General features: G+C 40.1%; 1 protein-coding gene across 5 annotated transcripts in view; it reads right to left on the minus strand.

The window, feature by feature from the left end:
- Itpr (Inositol 1,4,5,-trisphosphate receptor) overlaps positions 1-24065 on the minus strand; it is a 1013977-nt gene that overhangs the window by 18927 nt on the left and 970985 nt on the right. For all 5 annotated transcript variants that reach the window (XM_067141353.2, XM_067141352.2, XM_067141351.2 and 2 more), the window contains one exon: positions 16029-16189. In XM_067141353.2, coding sequence (XP_066997454.1) covers positions 16029-16189 — 161 coding nt within the window. The remainder of the gene's footprint in view (positions 1-16028; positions 16190-24065) is intronic.

Consider the following 24065-nt stretch of genomic DNA (forward strand, 5'->3'; position numbering starts at 1 on the left):
TCCCGGCACTAAAAGCCATACGCCATTTCATTTTTCCATTTGAGTGCTTCAATAAATTATTCCCTGAAGTAATTTATGAACATGTCACTCATAAGACGATATAAAACAATCGCTACTGATCTGCATTTAGGGCAGTCACCCAGGTGGCAGATTCCCTATCTGTTGTTTTCCTAGCCTTTTCTTAAATGATTGCAAAGAAATTGGAAATTTATCGAACATCTCCCTTGGTAAGTTATTCCAATCCCAAACTCCCCTTCCTATAAATCACTCAAACTTATTAGTCTATTGATGTCATTCCACGCCATCTCCCCACTGACAGCTCGGAACATAATGCTTATTTATTATAGGAAATGGACACAACTGTGAGATATCCTCTGTGCATCCACTGCTAGAAATGGACTGATGTACAACCAGAGGATATTCAATTCAATTTTTATTTATTTGTCTATAGAACTTTACATTTGTCAGACAACATCAAGCTATAACCTATATTCTATATACAACAAAAACATAGTATACAAATTTATACACAAATAAAAACCACACCTTCTGATTTACAGTTCATTTATGGAATACGGGCACCTGTTAATTAAGTGACCTTTTAATGACTTTTGAAACTTTTACCATTCAGTACTTTTTATATCCTTAGGCAGCTTGTTATAGAGTAACATACCCTTCACATATGGGCTATGGTCCATCTTTTTAGTGTGGTGGAAACTCGTGAAAAAATCATTCCTATTTCTAGTGTTACTGTATAATTGTTGATCTCACTGTTACTTATAGTCAATGTTTTATTGTGTTTAATACACAGAATAGATTTATAACATATATGGAAGAGTGTGTCATAATATTATGAGTGTTATGAAAGAATGTTTGCAGGTACTTCGATTCAGAATGTGAAAGATTTCTTTTGTAGCAAAAAAATTGCTCAAAATACTAATTTGCCACACAACACCAGACAACTATCCCATAGCTCAAATAATAATAATAATAATAATAATAATAATAATAATAATAATAATAATAATAATAATAATAATAATAATAATAATAATAATAATAATAATAATAATAACAATAATAATAATAATAATAATAATAATAATAATAATAATAATAATAATAATTTCGTGTGGCTATTTCTAGCCGGGTGCAGCCCTTCTAAGGCAGACCCTCCGATGAGGGTGGGCGGCATCTGCCATTTGTAGGTAACTGCGTGTTATTGTGGTGGAGGATAGTGTTATGTGTGGTGTGCGAGTTGCAGGGATGTTGGGGACAGCACAAACACCCAGTCCCCGAGCCATTGGAATTAAACAATGAAGGTTAAAATCCCCGACCCGGCCGGGAGTCAAACCCGGGACCCTCTGAACCGAAGGCCAGCACGCTGACCATTCAGCCAACAAGTCGGACATAGCTCAAATGAGGGTATATTGCTCCATAGTATACTTTCAGAAATACATATGTATCTACAATTTTTGATAGGCTACGTAATAAAAATATTCCAAATGTTAACTTTTTACAGACATAATTAACATGATTCTTCCAAGACATATGTCTATCAAGGCGCTCACTGCTGTAGAAATATGTATGGGAGTATGTCACAAACCTTCCTGCAAGTCCTATTTTTGAGACATTTTCTGGTTAACCACTACTCCCGGATTTTCTGAAGCTTTCTCATGAAATCAGTACTAGCTGAAGAGGTCATTTTTGCATTTCAGCAATAAGGCTAATCAGGTAACCAATTTTGAGTTTAACTAAGGACTGACAACGTGATATTTTTGAGTGTGGGCAAGATCTTTCCGTTGATACAAGCATGCTGAAATTTAAAGGTAGGCTATCATTCAAGAAATATCTACTCAGTAAAAAATAATCTAAGTGGGAAGTGAAACTCCGGTATGCGACTCACATACAGGAACGCTTACAGGTTATACACTGGTAAATGTGAGTCACAGGTAGCACCAGGTGATGGGCTATCTTGGCAAGTTGTAAAGAACTGATGTCTGGTCTTGAACATACGGGACATGATGTTCTCATGGACAATTTTTATACTAGTGTACAGCTTTTTACAGATTTTCTGCCTTCAGGCACTGGTATTTGTGGCACTGTTAGGATCAACAGGAAGGGTCTACTAGAGAGTAGAAGGTAGTGAAAATGAAGCAGGGTGACTTGCCAAGAGTGTGGATAACACAAGATGAAATGATGTTGGCTTGCTCTGGCAATATACTGTGAGAGTTAACATACTGTCTACAGTACCTAGTGCAGGGCTACAACAGGTGGAGGTGAATTGGAAGAAGGGTTTTTTTTTTTGCTACAGGCTTTACGTTGCACCGACACAGATAGGTCTTATGGAGACGATGGGATAGGAAAGGCCTAGGAGTTGGAAGGAAGTGGCCGTGGCCTTGATTAAGGTACAGCCCCAGCATTTGCCTGCTGTGTAAAAATGGGAAACCACGGAAAACTATCTTCAGGGCTGCCAACAGTGGGATTCGAACCCACGATCTCCCGGATGCAAGCTCACAGCCACGTGCCTCTACGCACACGGCCAACTCGCCCGGTATTCGAAGAAGGAAAAACACAAAGTGTTAAAACCAAATATTCACGAGATGTACAATAAAATCATGGGAGGTTTATACATTTCATTATGATGGTGTGTATTGACTTATCGTGGGAGATGTAGATCAGTTTGATCACTACTGTTTTACTTTTCCATTTGATAGGCATACCCCGAAATGTTACATGGTACTGTGGCACTTTATCATTGAGTGTCTGCCTCCGTAGTGTAACGGTTAGCACTATTAGTTGTGGTCCTCGGCAGGAGGCCTGGCAAGTAGGTAAAAATGGTACATGCAGCTCACCTCCATCGGAGTCGGTTTATTCTCCAAATATTACTGTTCAATGGTTTTTAATATTTATTTTAGAAGAAAATGAAAAATTACATTATTTGAGTTTAATATAAAGATTCACATTTCACTGGCAGAAAAAATATCCAAACACCAAGAAGGTTTTGTGCCAGATTAATAAACGTTGATAGGCGTGTTTATACATCTGAAAGATGACGGTTCAAATTTCCCACAAATCACATTAGCGTGGCACTAGTAGCGGCCCCATGACACTGCACATCAGATTTGCTTTAAATACGGGCTATACTGTGAGAGAGTGTTAGTTACCTGTGAGATTGGACGGAGTGACTGTGAGTGGGTCAAGAATGCCTTTACGACGACGAAGAGGCCAGTATCAACAGCTCACTGCGGTTGAACGAGGCCTATAATAGGGCCACGTGAAGGCGGATTTTCCTTCTGCCCTAATGCAGAACGACTTGGCAAGAATGTCTCCACTGTGCATGCGTGCTGGCAGCAGTGGTCACGAGACAGTACGCTTGCAAGAAGACCGGGCTTCGGACGTCCCCGTGGCACCACTGGGAGAGAGGACCGACGTATTCGGCGTATGCTGTGGCTCAATGGACTGTGTTTGCAGCCGCAATTCGAGCAGCAGTTGGCACCACGGTGACACAACGAACTGTTCAAAATTAGTTACTTGAATGACAGCTCCGAGCCAAAACCCCTGCAGCGTGCATTCCACTTACCCCAAACTACCACCGTCTGCGACTTCAGTGTTGTCAAGCGAGAGCTCATTGGAGGATAGAGTGGAGGTCCGTTGTGTTTTCCGATGAAAGCTGGTTCTGCCTTGGAGCCAGTGATGGCAGTGTGCTGGTTAGGAGGAGACCAGGTGAGCGTCTGCATTCCACCAGTTTGCGGCGTCGACAAACTGGACCTAATGTAGGATGCTAAAAGGACCTACACCGGGAGTTCTGGTCTGGGGAGCAATTTCCTATGACAGCAGGAGCACTCTTGTGATTATCCCATGCACCCTGACCGCAGATGTGTACGTCCATCTGGTGATTCGACCTGCTGTGCTGCCATTCATGAACAGCATTCCCGGGGGTGTTTTCCAACAGGATAAGGCACGCCCCCATGCCGCTGTTGTAACCCAATGTGCTCTACAGAGTGTTGACATGTTGCCTTGGTCTGCTCGGTCCCCCGATCTGTCCCCAATCGAGCATGTATAGGACATCATTGGATGACAACTCCAGCGTCATCCACAACCGGCATTAACCATCTTTCTATTGACCTACCAAGTGTAACAGGCATGGAATTCCATCCCACAAGCTGACACCCAGCACCTGTATGACACAATGCATGCACGCTTGCATGCCAGCATTCAACAGTCAGGTGACTGCACCAGTTATTAATGGACCAGCAGGGCACATTTGCGATGGCTTTTCTCGTGCGGATATTAACCTGTAGTCTTGTACCTTAATCAATTAAATATATTACCTTGACAAATATATTGTCAAAATTTCCATATTCTACATTCCTTATTTCATGGTGTTTGAAAACTTTTTTCTGCCAGTATATTTTCAGAGTAAACTGTATAATTTTTGTATAATTGGTATTGTTGGTTGTTTTTTTTTTTGCAGTATAACTACAGTGAATATTCCATAGTGACCAATATGTATGATACATTATTACTTCTTACCATGTTAAGTATTTCTGTGAACAACAACAATCAGTTTCCATTACTTTACCACAAATACATTTTGAGATTTTTATTTTAAATTTTGTTCATTTTTACAGTGCATTTCTGCAGTGTGTCAGTATTATTCTCAAAATGTTGTTTTTAAGTGATTTTTGCTATTTATTTAAGAAGAAAAATTATGTTATTCGAGGTTAAAAAATCCATTTTTTACTGCTTCATTAAATATTTTCAGAGTAAAGCTTCAAATTTTATTTGGAAGCATAGAGGTTTTAAGCTTGCTATTACATATCATTTTTATGGGATTAACAACAGTGATTTTCTTCTATATTTCTTCATTAACAAACTAATTAATGATTTAAACTGTAATCCTCCCAAAAGCTGATGAGTTATGGCATAGAAACAGGAAAGCATACACTGACAATTTTATTACACTGTGGTTAAGACATGAAGTGGAATATATCAATGAGGATTTCATCTGAATGTAGCAGTGTTTCTAATTTTATTTTTTTCCTATTTGATCGCCCTTGTCCTGATTTTTATGGACCTGATCTCTTCTGAACAGGTACATTCTTCCATTTCATACTGTATTCTAATGAGGCTAATGACTACAATGAAAGGCCACTAAAGGTCCAGTGTGAATGAATCAACCAATCAACTTAACTGATTTCCAATTTTTACTTAACTCCATAATAATTAAACAAAGAATACAATCTGATTCATTTCTAACAACTTTTTTTTTTTTTTTTTTTTGCTATTTGTTTTACGTCGCACCGACACAGATAGGTCTTATGCCGATGATGGGATAGAACAGGCCTAGGAATTGGAAGGAATCGGCCGTGGCCTTAATTAAGGTACAGCCCTAGCATTTGCCTGGTGTGAAAATGGGAAACCACGGAAAACCATCTTCAGGGCTGCCGACAGTGGGGCTCGAACCCATTGAGTTCGGTTTTCTAACAATCAGATTGACTTTATCGGCAATCATTTGACTAAAATTATACAAATGTTAAGGTACAGAATAAGATCAGTGTATGTATTAAGCATTAAAAAAAAAAATTAATTAGCATTGTAAACATGAGTGGTCGAATAGGATATGAATGAAATTATACTACAGCCGGGCTGAGTGGCTCAAACGGTAGAGCGCTGGCTTTCTGAGCCCAACGTAGCAGGCTTAGTTCGATGGTTTTTGAAGGTATTCATAAACACCAGTCTTGTGCTAGCATATTAACCAGACTAACGAGTAAATGATGCAAGACAACATTTCTGGTATCTCAGAATCTTTGAAAAAAAAAGTTAGTGGGACGTAAAACCAATAAGATTAGATTCATACAATGTTCATTGAGGTAATATTTGCAGGCAAGTAATCAATCATACATCTATTTATGACAACAACTTAATGAGTATGTTTACCATCATTACAGTTACTCATTTAACTTGCATATGTCTGTCCACTTCTTAACATGTTCCCTGTGGCAGTGAATTTTGATGACTTAACTTTACATTGTATCGGCCCACAAGTGACTCGATGCTGTCTTAGGTATTATCGGTTCGGGTCACCAGTGACCTGACGAATTTGACTTTGGTTAGTCCCTACTATGAAATTCAATACATTGAGGATATGAAGTTGTAGAATAGAAGTTAAGAACAGTTTCAAATAGGATTTCTATGGACCATCTCAAAATTTGAAGTAATGCTCAAATGTTGCAAGATGTGAGTTTGTAGATATTCTAGTTGAAAAGGCATATGATAGTGGAATCTGTAAAAGGAAGCAAGGAACGTAGAGTTAATTGTGTGAAAAGATATTTGAAAATATTGAAGTAGAATCGTGTGCACTTACCATTTGACGGTGACAAACTGTTCTTCAACTTCTATTCTACAACTTCATATCCCCAACGTATTCTACAACTTCACCATATGCCTCTGACTTTTGTCTTTTATCTTCAAGATTATGATTAACTTCAGATCTCTCGACCAACCTTTGACTTTTATTCTCTCTTCTTTACTTTGATTATATACGATTTTTCGCCATCGTCTCATTATAACCGCCAGACTATCAACTTTATTTTTATGCAATCTTACTGCTTGTATAACAATCTGTTGTTTTATCCATTGCACTTATTTTAGCAGCCTTCTAATGTTAATTTTGTTAATACTTCCACTATTATATCTCATCACATTGTATTTTTAAACCATCATTGTTATCTTTAATGTTATTTTACTTCAAATCTCCTCAAGATTTTAAAATTCATTTCATTATTACATGTTATTTAGACGCTTATTTTTAATTTAAGGTTAATACTATGGCTGATGATGCCTTCAGGGAAGGCGAAACATGTACCACTATTAGTTAACAAATTTATGTAAATCATCCAAGACTAGACTTTGTATTGATTAGGTGGTCTAATAAATAATTTACTGTTATTATTTCAATGAAATATCATCAATACAGACAAAAAATGATATTTATTACATGCAAGGCCAGTACCAGGTCGACCAAGAGTAACCACCCCACAGCAGGACCGATATCTGGCCTTAACCGCCCGACGAAATCGGAGTGCACATGCAAGACAAATGTCGGCGGAGCTTGCAGCCGTCTCAGGGGTTGCTGTTTACTGTGGAGCCGTAAACATCGAAACTGGATCACGAATGAATGGAGGCATGTGCTCTTCACAGATGAATCCTGCTTCAGTTTGCAGAACGATTCCCGTCGCGCATAAACTGGAGAATACCGGGTAGCCAATATAACCACAGGAACATCGTGGAACTGGACCAGTATGGTGGTGGCGGCGACATGGTGTGGAGCGGCATCATGTTGAATGGCCGTACGGATCTGCACATCTTCATGGGTGGTCCAAGGAACACTGCTAACGCTCGGAGATACAGGGATGAGGTACTGAGACCACATGTTCGACTCTTCAGACATGCGGTTGGTCCAGACTTCCTCTTAATGGACGATAATGCCCGACTGCACCGCGCTGCTCTGGTGGATGAATTTCTGGCTGGGGAAGACATTCATCATGTGGAACGGCCAGCAAGATCTGTGGATCTGAATTCTTTACATGCTTGGGATGCATTGGGGAGGCGAATTGCATCCCATCAGCCTCCACCAAGGACCCTCCAAGACCTTCGCAATGCCCTTTCAGAGGAATGGGATTGACTGCTACAAGAGCTCTTGGACCATCTGACAGAGAGCATGCCACGTCACTGCAAAGCATATGTGGCCGTTAGGGGTAACCATACACCCCATTAATAGCATATTTTGTTGTGGAAGACACTGCCAAGTTTTCTGACACTGTTTTCTTTGACATGTTGTGTGACATACGGTGTGTGATTCAACTTCCATTTGTTCAGCAATCCGTCTGACATTCCTATCAGGCTTCGTTTAGTGATTATGCTTAACTTTTGGACACTAGTCTCGTTTCCCTCTACAACCATATGGCTTGGGAGCCACGAGAACATAATTCTGATTCTAGCACCTCAACATCCAGCCAGCAGGTCCTGGATCTGCTCCACAAGAGGGTGCCGAGAGAAACATACATCGACAGATTATAGCGAGCTCAAGGAGTATGTTTACAACAGAAAGTGCCGGCCTTCATTGGACAGCGCGTACCGCAGAGCTTCATGGGTAGCATAGTTGTGCTGTGTACACACTACAGGTGTCCAGTAGAGGAAAAAGAAACCTGTTACTATCGACAATGAATGCACAGCCTACTTTTGCCTCTGCTATCGAACCATCTGTGTAAACAATTACTGAATCCGGATACTGGCCAACAATGGACAAGAAGAGCCTCCGATATACAGAGGTGTTTCCTTTTGGGCCAGTATGCAGATACAGGACTATGTCAGGTTGTTGTATTAACCACTGGAGGCACCTTACTTGGTCGTCTGACAAGGCAAGGAACTTAAGGTACATCAAACAATCTGTGACTGCTATCCAAAGGTATACCAACCAGCTGTGTTGCTCGTGGATAAGTAGCTTACAGCCAACGGTTCACATTGTGGAATACGTAGGGATAGCTTAGGTAAAATGGCATCTGTTGCAAATTTCCAGCATAGGTCACTGTGGGCGCCTCAGGTGTAAAGGCAAGCAGGCTAGCAATGGGATTTATATGGAATGCTCCTGTTGCCAACTTAACTCCGCTGTGGTGGATGGTCTTCAATTTAGCAAGACCCCTTTGATTGGTGATCCATATGCTGCAATGCTGCAGTCTAACCTGAATAAAATATGTGCCTTATAAAATCGTAGGAGCACCGTACGATCTGCCCCCAAAGAAGTGCCACTAAGAAACTTCAAAATATTCAGATTCTTAGCACATTTAGCTTTTAATTGACACGTGTGGCCCCCACGACGATTTACTATTGAAAAGGAACCCAAGAAATCGGTAAGTGTCAACTACAGGAACAGAGACACCCCATAAATAAAGCTCACGATGAGGGTGAAGAGTGCGCTTCTGGCAGAAGTGAACAAAATAGGTCTTTACAGTTGAAAACTGAAAGCTATTGTATGTTCTAAGGTCCACTGTTCCACTCTCCTAACAGCTTGCTGTAATTGTCTCTGCAACTGCCATACTTTGTGAGCTTTAATCCAGAGCAAAATCATCTACAAACAGTGACGGTATTACTGCTGAATCGGCAGCACCAACAATACTGTTTATGGCAAACGTGAACAGATCCCTGTGGGACTCCATTTTCCTGAATATGATTTACAAATATGATCTCCCTATTCAGACACAGAATAGATGCAGAAACAAAAATTTGAAAGAAAAAAAAAAAAAAAAACCCGGCAAGTTACCTCAAAATTTCCACTGATGCAGGGCTGAAGGGATGTTATATCGCCATGTGGTGTCATAGGCCAAGTCAAAGAAAACAGCCACCAAATGATGTTTTCAGATAGAACTCTCCAGGTGTACCATGTGGTCGGTGGTGGAGCAGGCGGCTCAAAAACCACATTGGTACTCAGAAAAACGTCCTCTTTTCTCCAAACACCACACAAGTCAGTGATTCACGATCCACTCAAATAGTTTACACAGACAGTTAGTGAGACAAATAGGTCTGTAACTTCCTGCATATTTGGGATTTTTGTCAGGCTTGAGGAGAGGAATTACTATTTCCTCTTGCCACTGTGACAGAAACTCACCCTCTACCCAGATTCAGTTGAACACCCCAAGGAAATATAAGAGGCTATTCTTGTTCAGATGTTTCAAACATCAGGTTATGGACATTATCTGGTCTGGGAGCCATGTCCTTGCAAAGCGCCAAGATGCTGCGGAGTTCCCACTCCGTAAAGGGCATGTTATAGTTCTCTGAAGCATGAGTGGCAAAGCTGAGATGATGACGTTCTGCCTACCGCTTCAGAGCCAGGAAATTATGATGGTAATTCCCAGAACCAGACACATATGCAAAATTACTTGCTAGATGGTTAGCAACCATGGGTGAATCAGTGACTATACTGTCTGAAATGGAAATTCCTGGGACTAAGGATGATCATTGTACACCTGAAATATGTCCAAGTTTAGTCCACTCTTGAGATGATGGTGTATGTGACATCATAGATGACACATATCTTTCCCATAAAGCTTTTTTAACCTGTCAAATAAGAACTCGTGCCTTTGCGCAAAAATGTTTAAATGATACCAAGTTGGCCACTGGAGGCTGCCTGCGATAGCCTTTATGAGTGTGACATAGTTCTTTTATAGCTATTTCAATTTCTTCGTTCCACCAAGGAATGAGTTTTTGTCGAGCAGAAAAAAACTTGTATGATATGTTGTATCGTCGTCTACACTCCGGCTATCCGCGTCGTTAAAGACAGCTAATGATGTGAACTTTGGCCAATCAGCTTGTTTAAGAATCCATAAGGTAGGAGCCTCAATGGATTTCTATTTCAACAAAGTAAGAACAATAGGGAAATGGTCACTGTCACAGAGGTCTTTGTGTACATTAAACCGAAGCAGTGGAACAAGCATTCAGTTGCAAAAACTAGCAACAATGCAGAAGAAGGTTTCATGCACTATGCAGAAATGTGTTTGTTTCCTTGTATTCAAAATGCATAAATCCAATTCTCTTATTAACACAATGGAGACATGGCATGTGGGCAGGCAGACTGCTATATTTTGAAGGTTTTTAAAAAATTGTAGAAAATAGTAGGTAGGTTGTGATTGTAACACATTTATATCATCAAAAGGTTAAAAGCGTCTATTTTACAGATTAAAAAGTTGCATTAAGATCTATTGAATACTTTTCACATCACACATTTTCCAACAGTATTCATTTTACAACAACAAGAACAAAATGTCTGACAGCAAAGTCTTACACATAATGAGGTTGAGTGTGGAATAGTTCGAAGCATTCAGGGACACAAAGTGCTACAGAACACATTAGACACCACCAGCATGTCTCTTTTCTCGTTACTTTCCATTTTTCCCTTTTCCTTTATCTGCACAGACTTTGCAAGTGTGCAGTGGTTGTGCTTTCTTTTCTGTTGGAGGAATCTTCTCAATAAAACGATGTCCTAGCAATCTTTTGGACACTGTAGTTGAAATTGGTTGCTGGTGGACATCTATTCCAGATTTTGCTAAAAGAGCTTCACCTAACTCAACCATGAACTGTTGTAGGTGGCAATTTTTTCTGTTAACCACATCCCGGGTTTCCCGGTACAATACAAATGCATTTGTGATTGCCATAACAAACATAGGGCAGAACAACTTTTTCCACCATTTCAGTTGCTTTCTTCCAAAGGGATAATATGCTATCATCTGATCACTCCTGTCTACCCCTGTTTTATTCACATTGTAATCAAAGATAGCATCTGGTTTAGATTTAACTTCGGGGCCCTCTCTTCTGCGAACAACAACATCAGACGAGGTCACCTTGTGACAAGTTGAAAAACAAGACGTTCCTTGTGTCCTACCACTTCAAACAAAGATGATGATTTCTGCGCATAAATACTAATTTGCCTCTCTGTATATTCTTCTGAACAATGTTATTCTGAGGCAACTCTTTTCTGTTGGGCATACAAGTTCCTACAGCTTTAGTCTTCCTTTCCCATTAAAAGTCAAAAACTGCAGGGGAGCTATAATACCTGTCCATGTAAACAGTAAACAGTATGGCTTTAGTCCAAGTAGTTTGCTAGCAGTCTAGTAAGAAGTGGAATAATACCAATGTCTGCAGCACCTTTCCCAGAATAGACTCCCATTTTCAAAACATACCCTGAAAAAGCATCACAAACAACAAATAACTTTATACCATATTTTTTGGGCTTGTTTTCATGTACATTTTGAATTGAATTCGACCACAAAAACCACACATTCCTTCATCAACTCTTAGTTTAGAATATGGAACATAAGAAGAGCAAAATGCATGAAGGAGACTTTCAAAGAAAGGGCAGATTTTATGTAATGGATCATGGTTTGGCTGCCCACGAGGAATGTATGTTATGTTATCATTCAAATAAAAGTTTGAAAGATTCGCCTTGAAACGGTTTATCTCACATACTTGACTGGTCGCCACAAGCTCCACAAACTTTTCGGATTCAATTTCCTTGTTCGTCTTAGTTTTTCAGTGACGGAGGCAGCATACCTGTTAGTCTTGGACTTGAAGAGTTTCACCAATTGTTTCAGGAACAAAAATCGAAAAACAATCTAGCGCAGTCGATGTTGCATCCAGTGAAGTGGACATACCCGATTATTCTTGAAAAATAGGCTCTTAAGGCGGAGAATCAGTGGAAGTCCAACCTAATTCGGTATCTGTAGGCTTCCTACCAGTGTTAGTACCATAAACACAATGTTTACGCCTTTTCGGTGCTGGCACAATGTCAGAAACCCCATCCAAATCACCAGAAGTACCCAGCAAATGTGAATCATTCCCTGCCTTTGAATTATCATTGCTTGCATCACTTCGTTCTAAAATAAAGAAAACTACATTACTAATTTATTTCTGAATGAATCTCCAATCATCTGAAGATCATGAAACGTTAGCTAAATAAACTACAAAGTGTAAAATCAAACCTAGGTAGAATATGACAGAATGGGTTATAAATACCTTCATCACTAAAATGAAGTTCGAAATCAGGGTCTAGATCTCAATAATCAAAAATCGCTTCTAACATCTCTACAATTCCACTTTCATTCAATGATCCACTGATGAAAGCAAACACAAATCACAGACTAAACAATTCGCACGGACTAACAAAACTCTGAAAGTGAGCACCTTGAGCAGCTGGAAGCAAGACTGGAAGTATGGAGTGTAGAAGCGAACACGAGCAAAAATAAGCTGTTATAAGTTCAAGAAAACAACGACAAAGGACATGAGTGGATGGTATAGCTGTTATAAAAGCTCTACAAAGTGGTATATATAGTTTCCGCCCAATTCTCATTCTGGCTGTGTTGACAATGTAATAAATACGTGGACCCAAGTTTGCCTCGGGCGCGGTCAGTATGCGCTGTTACCACTCCCCGATACACACTCAGGCTCGGTCTCCAATGTGTTAACTGTTTCAACTCCCCTCCTCTGGGGGAAGGCATTTCAGAGCCCCATAATGGGTGATGGGCATTAAAATCACCCAATAAGAGGAATAGAGGGGGGAGCTGATCTATAAGATCAATTACATCATTGATATTAAGAGGCTGGCCTGGTGGGAAATAAACATTACAAACTGTGGCTATGCCAGGCAACAAAACATGTACTGCTACTGCCTCCAGCTGGGTTCTTTGTGGAACCTCTTCGCTGTAGGTATCAGAGCGAACAAAAATATCAATGCCACTGGAAGCCCGATTGGCATAATCTTGTTCTGTCGAGTATAGTCTAAAATTTCTGAAGATCATATGATGAACTGCTCTGTGATTTGCTTCTTGAATACAGACATAGTCTGCAAACTGACTAATTAGCTGGCACAACTCAGTACAATGCCTGCCATAACTGTTACAATTCCACTGTAATAGTGCCATAATGTGAATTTTTTAAAAAATTCTTAGGTAATAAGCAGCGAGATGCTACTTAACCTACCCTCACATCCCCATCCAAATATGGAGATAAATGCTCGAAGTGCATCACCTTGTCACCAGAATGCCTTGAGCTTCTTTGACTTTTTCCAGGGGTGGGGTTTCCTTCTCTGTGGGGAGTGTGCAGGTTTTTCAAAAGGAATATCTGCTGGCGCTGACTCAGACCCTCCGAATGAATGGCAAGTGTCCCCTTTCACAGGAGGGGTGAGAGAATGCCTGGTAAGGGCATCCTTCTTCCCTGCTTTCATTTCATGTTTAGACGGGCTGAGAGGTAAATTCCCAGCCCAGGTCAATGATGGTGCCTCCGCCGACTTGTGTGCGGTTTTCGCCAACCTCTTGGGGAAAGGAAACTTCGTATTTTCCCCCTGCTATGCCGGCTCAGGTTTCTTAGCCAGCACAAACTTGTTTGTGGTCGAAGGCAGGGATGATCCCGCATGCGAGCTTTTACTCTTTGCGACGTTGCTCACAAGAGCAACTGCTGCCTTGGGCGCAGCGATCTTTTGAGAATATGTTGCTCATGTAAATGACGAACCTGGTAGACTCTGTGTTATCATGCTGAATTTTAGTGTCTTGGCAGGTGCATTCATAGAACTGAACTTACGGCGCACTTGTAACAGTTCCTGGTAGGAAAGACCATCGAGGATCTTGATTTCCTGGATCTTCTTCTCACCAAGATATAATTATTAAATTAATGTTGTAATGGTCCACCTTTCAATACTATAATTATAGTATAATATAGTACTATAATTATAGTATAATATAGTACTATAATTATAGTACTGAAAGGTGGACCATTACAACATTAATTTAATAATTATATTGTGATTACAATTTAATACGGATCAGAACCATGAAGTTTATATCCTATGACCACCAAGATATACCAGAAAATTCCAATCTCAAGGAGAATGAAGGCCAGGGCAGTTAGTGCACCTGTAATGAGGTGTGAACTCCTCTGCGCCATGAGCTCCTCTTCCACATGTACCACACACAGACTGATTCGAACGATGAGATACCATGTGTCCGAAACTTTGGCACTGATAGCACAGTATGGGAGGCATAATGTTCGGCCTCACATCACGATACATTGTAACCTTGAGTTTTTCTGGCATCACTGACAATTTGAAGGAGACTATGAACGCACCCATGGCAATGTCTTCACCACTGAATTTGCGCGTAATGCACCTGATGTGTGTCATGCCACAGTGCTTCATGTCTTCCATCAACTCGTCGTCAGTGTTCAAGATGAGATCACGGTGGAAGATAACTCCACGAACCAGATTCAAGGTTTTGTGCTCTCCCACTGTGACGGGCATTTTGCCAAAGTGGTCGCACTTGAACAACTGATCACCTTGATGTGAAGTGCGAGTCTTGAGCAACAAACTACCACTGCGCATTTTCTGTAAATCTTCCAGTTCGCTGTAGACAACTTCAATGTGTCTAACGAACAAGATGGACTTCACCAGCTTAAAATTGTACCCATCAGTTCTGGAAGCAACCAGGAATCTAGGGAAGCTGGAACCCAAACTAACACACTGCGCTTGTTCTCAGAGGACTGTCCCACTGAGGAAATCAAATGTCAAAGACTTGGGTGGCGGAGCACCCTAGGAGGGCTGAAGATGTTTCAAAGCCATGCCCAAAATCATTCTCCCCGAGTGCCACCCACTCCGATCAGAAGCCTTTGTAGCCAAACCAAGCTGCCAAGGCAATATCCATCTGGTCATAGCAGGTATTGCCCAGGGTCTGATGTTGGACGATGCGTAATATGGGCTGACTGAGGAAATGAGTACTTCCTCAAATCACCTGCAATAGCATGTACAGAAGTGATAAGTATACATTAAAAGAGAATAGAAAACAATTAATAATAATATGTCCTGGCATTCGGCTGTGCGGGGACCTGCGTTGTCAGGCGGATACTACTGCACGGGTACATGGCACTCCCACACAACTGGATTCTTGGGATAATGCCATACTTGTGAACATACTTGCACATGTAGGAGGCCCTTCCCCAAACAGCACACACAACAAATTTGATTCAGTCTAGAATGAACCCTCATAAGAAATAAAGAGGGGACTGATGGTCACATGACCCTTTTAGTTGCCTTCTACGACAGGCAGGGATTACCTGCAGATGTATTCAAACTCTCCTATCCACACGGGGTTCAACACATGGTTCCAAAGCTGCAATCCATTTCCACGCCTAGGTCGCCCCTTTTAGCACCTCTTACGACAGGCAGGGGATACGGAGGGTGTATTCTTCATCTGTGTCCCCCCACCCTCAGGAGGTGTAGCCCCTTTTAGTCACCTCTTACGACAGGTAGGCATCCCGCAATTCATTAGTATCACTATCCCCAGGCATACCCAATGAAATCCAAACAGAAAAGATGCACATCAATTTACAATAAATAATTCCCAACATAGGCAAATTTGTCTCAAGTCAACTATTATTGGCATTCACATGATCGTGCTCAACTAAAATAAATTTATTTTAAAATTTACCTTCACCATAGCATAAACGTAGCTTTCTGGACCTGTGAATTCTGTTGGATCTTTAACTTTCACTAAGACTATGAAATACAGATAATGCCACATGTTGTGTTCACATTTAATGTGTTCCTCGAAGCTGACTGTCTTATTATCAAATGCTGATCTGTTCAGACCTGAAAGGAAAAAGAAAACCTCAGGTGAAATAAAAATTTTAACTTCCATTTGGCAGAGAAAGGTTTAAAAAATTACAAAAAAAAGATTACAGAACAATGGTACACACAGTATTTTATGAATATATATATATATTTCTGCCTGTACATTTTAAAATTTCAGCTAAAGCCTATTTCATTCGGACAAGGTGTATAATGATGAAATCTACTTTTGGTTTCATTTTGGTCTGTTTCTGGAAGTTCACACTAAATTCACAGGAAGAAAAGTAGGTACATGTGTGGAAAAGCTAGAAAAAAAATTTAAATGATTTTGTACACATTTCCAGAAAAAGTACATCTAACAAAAGTTGCACAAAAAAAATTTTGAACATTTTTCACTCGGTTCATCTTTTGGTAAAATGATATAATTGCAATTTCTGTGGAAAACTGTTTGTTATTTTTCACATTGGAGGGAAAAAATGTTAATGTTGTGGTTGTACTAAGTGTGATTTTCTCCCAGGATACAGTATTCCCCACTGTTCAGTAATACTGGGATGGTACCTTACTTCAAATCCAAGAGCACTTGCCCAAATCCTGGCCCTAGACATTACATCCATACCATACAGATTACCATATTGTAAACATGGCGCTGATAAAACCAGATGGGCACTATAGACAAACTGAACTGATAAATGGTTAAGTGATTACAAAGCTATTTTTGACATATTTAGAATTACATGCAATAGAAACAGAGGTTGGAAATAAGGGCTATAAGGCAGTACCATATCATCGATAAGACAGGGATGAGGAAATGTTTTAAAAGTAATTATGATCAGTGGAAATAGTAAGTAAGAATGTAAACAGCCTATGGGACAGGTCTAACACTTTCAACACCATGCCCGTACGGGATACAGGCGCACTGCTTTCCTGGTTGTGGATGGTTCCCCTATACCATGCGGGCGTGATTTTCGCACGTGTTTATAGGCAGCTGCACGTATCCCATACAGTTCCTGTCCCTTGTGTGAAGGTAGTAGTTTATCTAGTGTCCACTAGAATGCAGCCGTTATCAAGGAGTTCAAACTTAAACAATGAAGAGGATAGTTTCTCCTTGACGACCTCTACGGAAGAACTCGGTGTGCTGGGTGCTGAGCACGCCAAATCTGTCAGCTGTGTTACTGTACAAACATCCTCACACCGGCTCAATGACAGTGATGTCTGCGATATTTTATTGGGAGAAGCGGGAGTTTGGGGAAGATTTTTTTATCTTTTATCACTTTCGAGTGCAGGTTGTTTAACTGCATTATTTTACTCCGAATACGACAGAAATACATTACTTCTCCAGAAATTTGGACTTATTTTATCGTTTAGAAGAAGAGAAGCAGGCTGATGATTCACCTGCACCGCGAAGAGAAAGTAGATGGTGGTGCAAGATGTACAAGGTTGGACCTTGCATGGCTCAATGTTTCCAGGGCTACTATACCAAAACAAACTGTTCCTAAATAGGTAACCTGTGTAATTTCAAATGCAATTATGTTCATTTGTGGCTTAAGAAGCCACATTAAATGATTCATTTTGATTGTTTGAGCAGGCTTATTAGTAAAACTTTAATGTAAAAGTTTTATCTCATACAGTTTTTTATTGTTCTTCATTAGATTAGTATATTTAAAATACTGTAAAAATGTACTTCTTGATTAACATCATGGTTCATGTTTGTGGATTACTGTAGTCACGTCCTAGTTCGTGAACCATGGGCAACGGCTGAGTGGCCTAGTAAGTGGTCCTCAGAGTCAGGATACCAGTTGCTATGGAATGGGAGTGGGCATCTCGGACATATTCTGAGTCATGGCCCTCCTTGTGCTCAGGCGGCTAGGACCATACAATTCACCGGTGGTCCATAACCCGTTAGAGGAGAGATCCTCACTTGTACTATGTGCAAGTAGGGTAGCATCCTGCTTTATGAATTTACTGAGCTCAGAACATTCTAAGCAAGCCTCGGACCTATGGGAGTAATGGAGTCCCACTCCCATTTGAAAGGCGAGGGACTCCTTGGAAACAACTTGGCAAACGAAATGGAATTTGATGGGGAGCTATCAATATTAATGGGGCTTATAGAAGAAAGAAGGCAAAAATGGCTGAGTCAGCAAAGAGGATGCATCTGGATGTGCTAGGAGTAAGTGATTTTCGGGTAAGGAGAGATAACGAGGAAGAGATAGGAGATTATAAAGTGTACTTGATGGGTGTTAGAAAGGGAAGGGCAGAGTCTGGGGTAGGGCTCTTTATCAGGAATACCATTGCACGCAACATAATTTCTGTTGGGCATGTAAATGAGCGAATGTTGTGGGTAGATTTGTCAGTTGGAGGAATTAGGACGAGAATTGTGTCCGTGTATTCACCATGTGAGGGTGCAGATGAGGATGAAGTTGACAAGTTTTTAGAAGCATTGGGTGACATCGTGGTCAGAGTCAACAGCAAGGATAGAATAGTGCTAATGGGCAATTTCAATGAAGAGTTGGGAATAGAACTGAAGGATATGAAAGGGTGATTGGTAAATGTGGGGAAGATATGGAAGCTAATGGGAATGGGAAACGTTTGATGGACTTCTGTGCTAGTATAGGTTTAGCTGTCACGAATACATTGTTCAAGCAAAAGGCTATTCACCGCTACACATGGGAGGCTAGGGGTACCGGATCCATAATAGACTATATCTTAACAGACTTTGAATTCAGGTAATCTGTTAGGAATGTGCGAGTTTTTCGCAGATTTTTCGATGATACAGACCATTATCTGATCTATAGTGAACTAAGTATCTCTAGGCCTAGGGTAGAGAAAGTGAAATCTGTCTGCAAACGAATAAGGGTAGAAAATCTCCAGGACGAGGAAATAATACAGAAGTACATGGATATGATTAGTGAGAAGTTTCGAACAATAGACAGTACGCAGGTTCAGGATATAGAAAGTGAATGGGTGGCATACAGGGATGCTGTAGTAGAAACAGCAAGGGAATGCCTTGGAACAACTGTGTGTAAAGATGGGAAAAGGCGAACATCTTGGTGGAATGATGAAGTGAGAGCAGCCTGTAAATGTAAAAAAAAAAAAGGTTTATCAGAAATGGCTCCAAACAAGGGCCGAGGCAGACAGGGATTTGTACGTAGATGAAAGAAATAGAGCGAAACAAATAGTTGTTGAATCCAAAAAGAAGTCATGGGAAGATTTTGGTAATAACCTGGAAAGGCTAGGTCAAGCTGCAGGGAAACCTTTCTGGACAGTAATAAAGAATCTTAGGAAGGGAGGGAAAAAGGAAATGAACAGTGTTTTGAGTAATTCAGGTGAACTCATAATAGATCCCAGGGAATCACTGGAGAGGTGGAGGAAATATTTTGAACATCTTCTCAATGTAAAAGGAAATCATCCTGGTGGTGTTGCAAACAGCCAAGCTCATGGGGAGGAGGAAAATTATGTTGGTGAAATTATGCTTGAGGAAGTGGAAAGGATGGTAAATAAACTCCATTGTCATAAGGCAGCAGGAATAGATGAAATTAGACCAGAAATGGTGAAGTATAGTGGGAAGGCAGGGATGAAATGGCTTCATAGAGTAGTAAAATTAGCATGGAGTGTTGGTAAGGTACCTTCAGATTGGACAAAGGCAGTAACTGCACGTATCTATAAGCAAGGGAACAGGAAGGATTGCAACAACTATCGAGGTATCTCATTGATTAGTATACCAGGTAAAGTATTCACTGGCATCTTGGAAGGGAGGGTGCGATCAGTCATTGAGAGAAAGTTGGATGAAAACCAGTGTGGATTCAGACCACAGAGAGGCTGTCAGGATCAGATTTTCAGTATGCGCCAGGTAATTGAAAAATGCTACGAGAGGAATAGGAAGTTGTGTTTATGTTTCATAGATCTAGAGAAAGCATATGACAGGGTACCGAGGGAAAAGATGTTCATTATACTGGGGGACTGTGGAATTAAAGGTAGATTATTAAAATCAATCAAAGGCATTTATATTGACAATTGGGCTTCAGTGAGAATTGATGGTAGAAAGAGTTCTTGGTTCAGGATACTTACAGGGGTTAGACAAGGCTGTAATCTTTCACCTTTGCTGTTCGTAGTTTACATGGATCATCTGCTGAAAGGTATAAAATGGCAGGAAGGGATTCAGTTAGGTGGAAATATAGTAAGCAGTTTGGCCTATGCTGACGACTTGGTCTTAATGGCAGACTGTGCCGAAAGCCTGCAGTCTAATATCTTGGAACTTGAAAATAGGTGCAATGAGTATGGTATGAAAATTAGCCTCTCGAAGACTAAATTGATGTCAGTTGGTAAGAAATTCAACAGAATTGAATGTCAGATTGGTGATACAAAGCTAGAACAGGTCGATAATTTCAAGTATTTAGGTTGTGTGTTCTCCCAGGATGGTAATATAGTAAGTGAGATTGAATCAAGGTGTAGTAAAGCTAATGCAGTGAGCTCGCAGTTGCGATCAGCAGTATTCTGTAAGAAGGAAGTCAGCTCCCAGACTAAACTATCTTTACATCGGACTGTTTTCAGACCAACTTTGCTTTACGGGAGCGAAAGTTGGGTGGACTCAGGATATCTTATTCATAAGTTAGAAGTAACACACATGAAAGTAGCAAGAATGATTGCTGGTACAAACAGCTGGGAACAATGGCAGGAGGGTACTCGGAATGAGGAGATAAAAGCTAACTTAGGAATGAACTCTATGGATGAAGCTGTACGCATAAACCGGCTTCGGTGGTGGGGTCATGTGAGGCGAATGGAGGAGGATAGGTTACCTAGGAGAATAATGGACTCTGCTATGGAGGGTAAGAGAAGTAGAGGGAGACCAAGATGACGATGGTTAGACTCAGTTTCTAACGATTTAAAAATAAAAGGTATAGAACTCAATGAGGCCACAACACTAGTTGCAAATCGAGGATTGTGGCAACGTTTAGTAAATTCACAGAAGCTTGCAGACTGAACGCTGAAAGGTATAACAGTCTATAATGATAATGCATGTATGTATGTATGTTGATTAACATCTTCGTTTTGGATGGCTTGACATCTTCATATGATACAAAAATCAGGTATGTACTATGTTTTTTTTTGTTAGTGGCTTTACGTTGCGCCGGCACAGATAGGTCTTATGGCGACGATGGGATATGAAAGGCCTAGGAGTTGGAAGGAAGTGGCCATGATTAATTAAGGTACAGCCCCAGCATTTGCCTGGTGTGAAAATGGGAAACCATGGAAAACCATCTTCAGGGCTGCCGACAGTGGGATTCGAACCCACTGTCTCTCGGATGCAAGCTCACAGACGCACGCTTCTGACCGCTTGGCCAACTTGCCTGATGTACTATGTTTTGCTATTGTATAACAATGTATTAAAATTCAGGAAAAAATACGCATTTCACTGCCAGGGTCCATGTTAAAATATGGTAGTGTTGGAAATGTTAAAGTAATTTTGAGGAATGGTAAAAACACACTATATTATAATAGAGAAATAAAGAAATTAAGAAGAAGATGCAGGTTAGAGAGAAACATAGCCAGTAATGTTTGTGGAAGTAAGCAGAGATTGAAACAACTTACCAAGAAATTGAATTTAGCAAGGAAGTCAGCTAAGGGTAACATGATGGTAAGCATAATTGGCAGTCATATACATTTTAGCAAAAAATGGAAAAATATATATAAATTGATACTTTATGGCAGAAATAGGTTCCAGGAAGGACATTCCAGGAATCGTTAATGAACATGGGGAGTATGTGACCATTTAGGGAATTTTCAAGTATTTAGTTAGCAGTATGTAAAGATATTTGGATATGAGGATGATGTCCAGGTAGAGAAAGTGAATAATACTAGAAAAGTACTGAATTTACTTATGATAACAAAGAGGCATTTGATGGAGACCACAGAGTAGTGGTAGCAAAACTTACAATAGGTAAAATTGTGAGAGTAAAAGAAATAAAGATAGAAGAAAATAAAAGTGTGGAAATTAAAAGTTGTTGTTGTTGACCTAGATGTTAAGCCCCTTTAAACAACAAACAACAAAGTTAAAAGATAAAAGAACTCAGGAGGAATTAAAACAGCATACCCCTATACCAGAAATAGAAACTGTAGAAGAAGAATGGACCAAATTTAAAAACACATTTGTAAGCTGTGCAGAGACGATATGTGGCAGAACTTTGGTGAGAGTGAAGAAAAAGGAGACACCTTGATGGAATGAAAAAGTGAAGGAGGTTGTTTAACAAAACAAGAAAGTATGGCAAGAATGGAATAGAGACAGGGAAGAAGGAAGTAAGATTAAGTATCAGGAAATTAAAAGTAAGTGTAAAAAAAACGTGGTAAATGAGGAAAAGAAAAAATGTTGGGAGAGATTCACACAAGAGTTGGAAAAGGATGTAAATGGTGGGAATAGAATGTTGTATGGATTGATAAAAAATAAAAGAAAATATAAATATACCCAGAATAAGTGAAGGAAGAGAGAGGAAATGTAACAACAGACCCAGAGGAGATAAAGAATAGGTGGAAAGATTATTTTGATAGACTCCTGAATGTGAGAAATGATGCAGAAGAGAGTGTAGTGGTAAATCAGGAGGATCAAGAAATGGAGAGTGATATTGCAATGGCAGAGGTGGAAATGGCTGTTAAGCAAATGAAAACAGGAAAAGCAGCAGGGATGGATGAAATATGTGTGGAAATGATAAAGGCAGCAGGACTTATTGCTCTACATTGGTTATATAGGCTGCTAAGGTGTACATGGAGGAAAAAGCAAGTACCTGATGATTTATGTCAAGGTGTAATAATACCAGTATTTAAGACACGTGACAGGAAGGTATGTGACATTTATCGAGGAATTACACTGTTGTCACAAGTAGCCAAAATATTGGAGAGAATAATAGAGAGGAGGATGAGAGAAAGTGGTGTGGAATGAAATTTAGAACAAAAGCAGCATGAATTCTGACAGGGCAGGTCAATGATAGACCCTATGTTTACCATGAGATTACTGATGGAAAAACATTGGGAATATGGAAAAGATCTTGTGATGGTATTCCTTGATCTAGAGAAGGCATATAATAGTGTTAATAGAGAAAAAGTGTGGCAAACCCTGGAAAGAAAAGGAGGCAATCAAGGGAACTAGTGAAAGCAATGTATAAGAACTGTTCCAGGTTTTACTGTATAATTTAATTCACCGAAGTATTGTAATTGTTTAAACAGAGCTGCATTAGAACAATGCAAAAATAACTTTTAGGAGTGCTTACCATATTTAGATTTGAATTATTATACATAAACTAATCTCTCAAAAATAAGATCTGGTTTGTGCATAATTCTGGGTTATACGTAGTTAAACTCCATCCCCTTGAATTACGTACTAATTAGTTTCAACTGTAGTACCATATCTGAAGTACTTATTTGATATCTGTTTGCATGAAGGAGTTATACCAAATAAATGGAGAGTTGCTATAGAAGTCTGTCTGTCTGTCTGTCTGTCTGCTAGTGGCTTAACGTCGCACCGACACAGATAGGTCTTATGGCGATGATGGAATAGGAAAGGCCTAGGAGTTGGAAGGAAACAGCCATGGCCTTAATTAAGGTACAGCCCCAGCATTTGCCTGGTGTGGAAATGGGAAACCATGGAAAACCATCTTCAGGGCTGCCGACAGTGGAATTCTATCTGCTGGATGCAAGCTCACAGCTGCGCGCCTCTAAAGGCAAGGCCAACTCGCCCGGTTTGCTATAGAAGACGCAGCATACATATGAAAGGGTGATAAACATAAAATAGATAATTACATGTGCAGCATGTAAGCTCTGGGAAAGCATTCTTTCTGATTTTGTTAGACATGTTTGCAAAATTACTAACTGGTTTAACAGAAGGCAGTTTAAGTTTAGGAAAGATTATTCC

The sequence above is a fragment of the Anabrus simplex genome, chromosome 2, assembly GCF_040414725.1.
Source record: "Anabrus simplex isolate iqAnaSimp1 chromosome 2, ASM4041472v1, whole genome shotgun sequence".
Taxonomy (NCBI): Eukaryota; Metazoa; Arthropoda; class Insecta; order Orthoptera; family Tettigoniidae; genus Anabrus; species Anabrus simplex.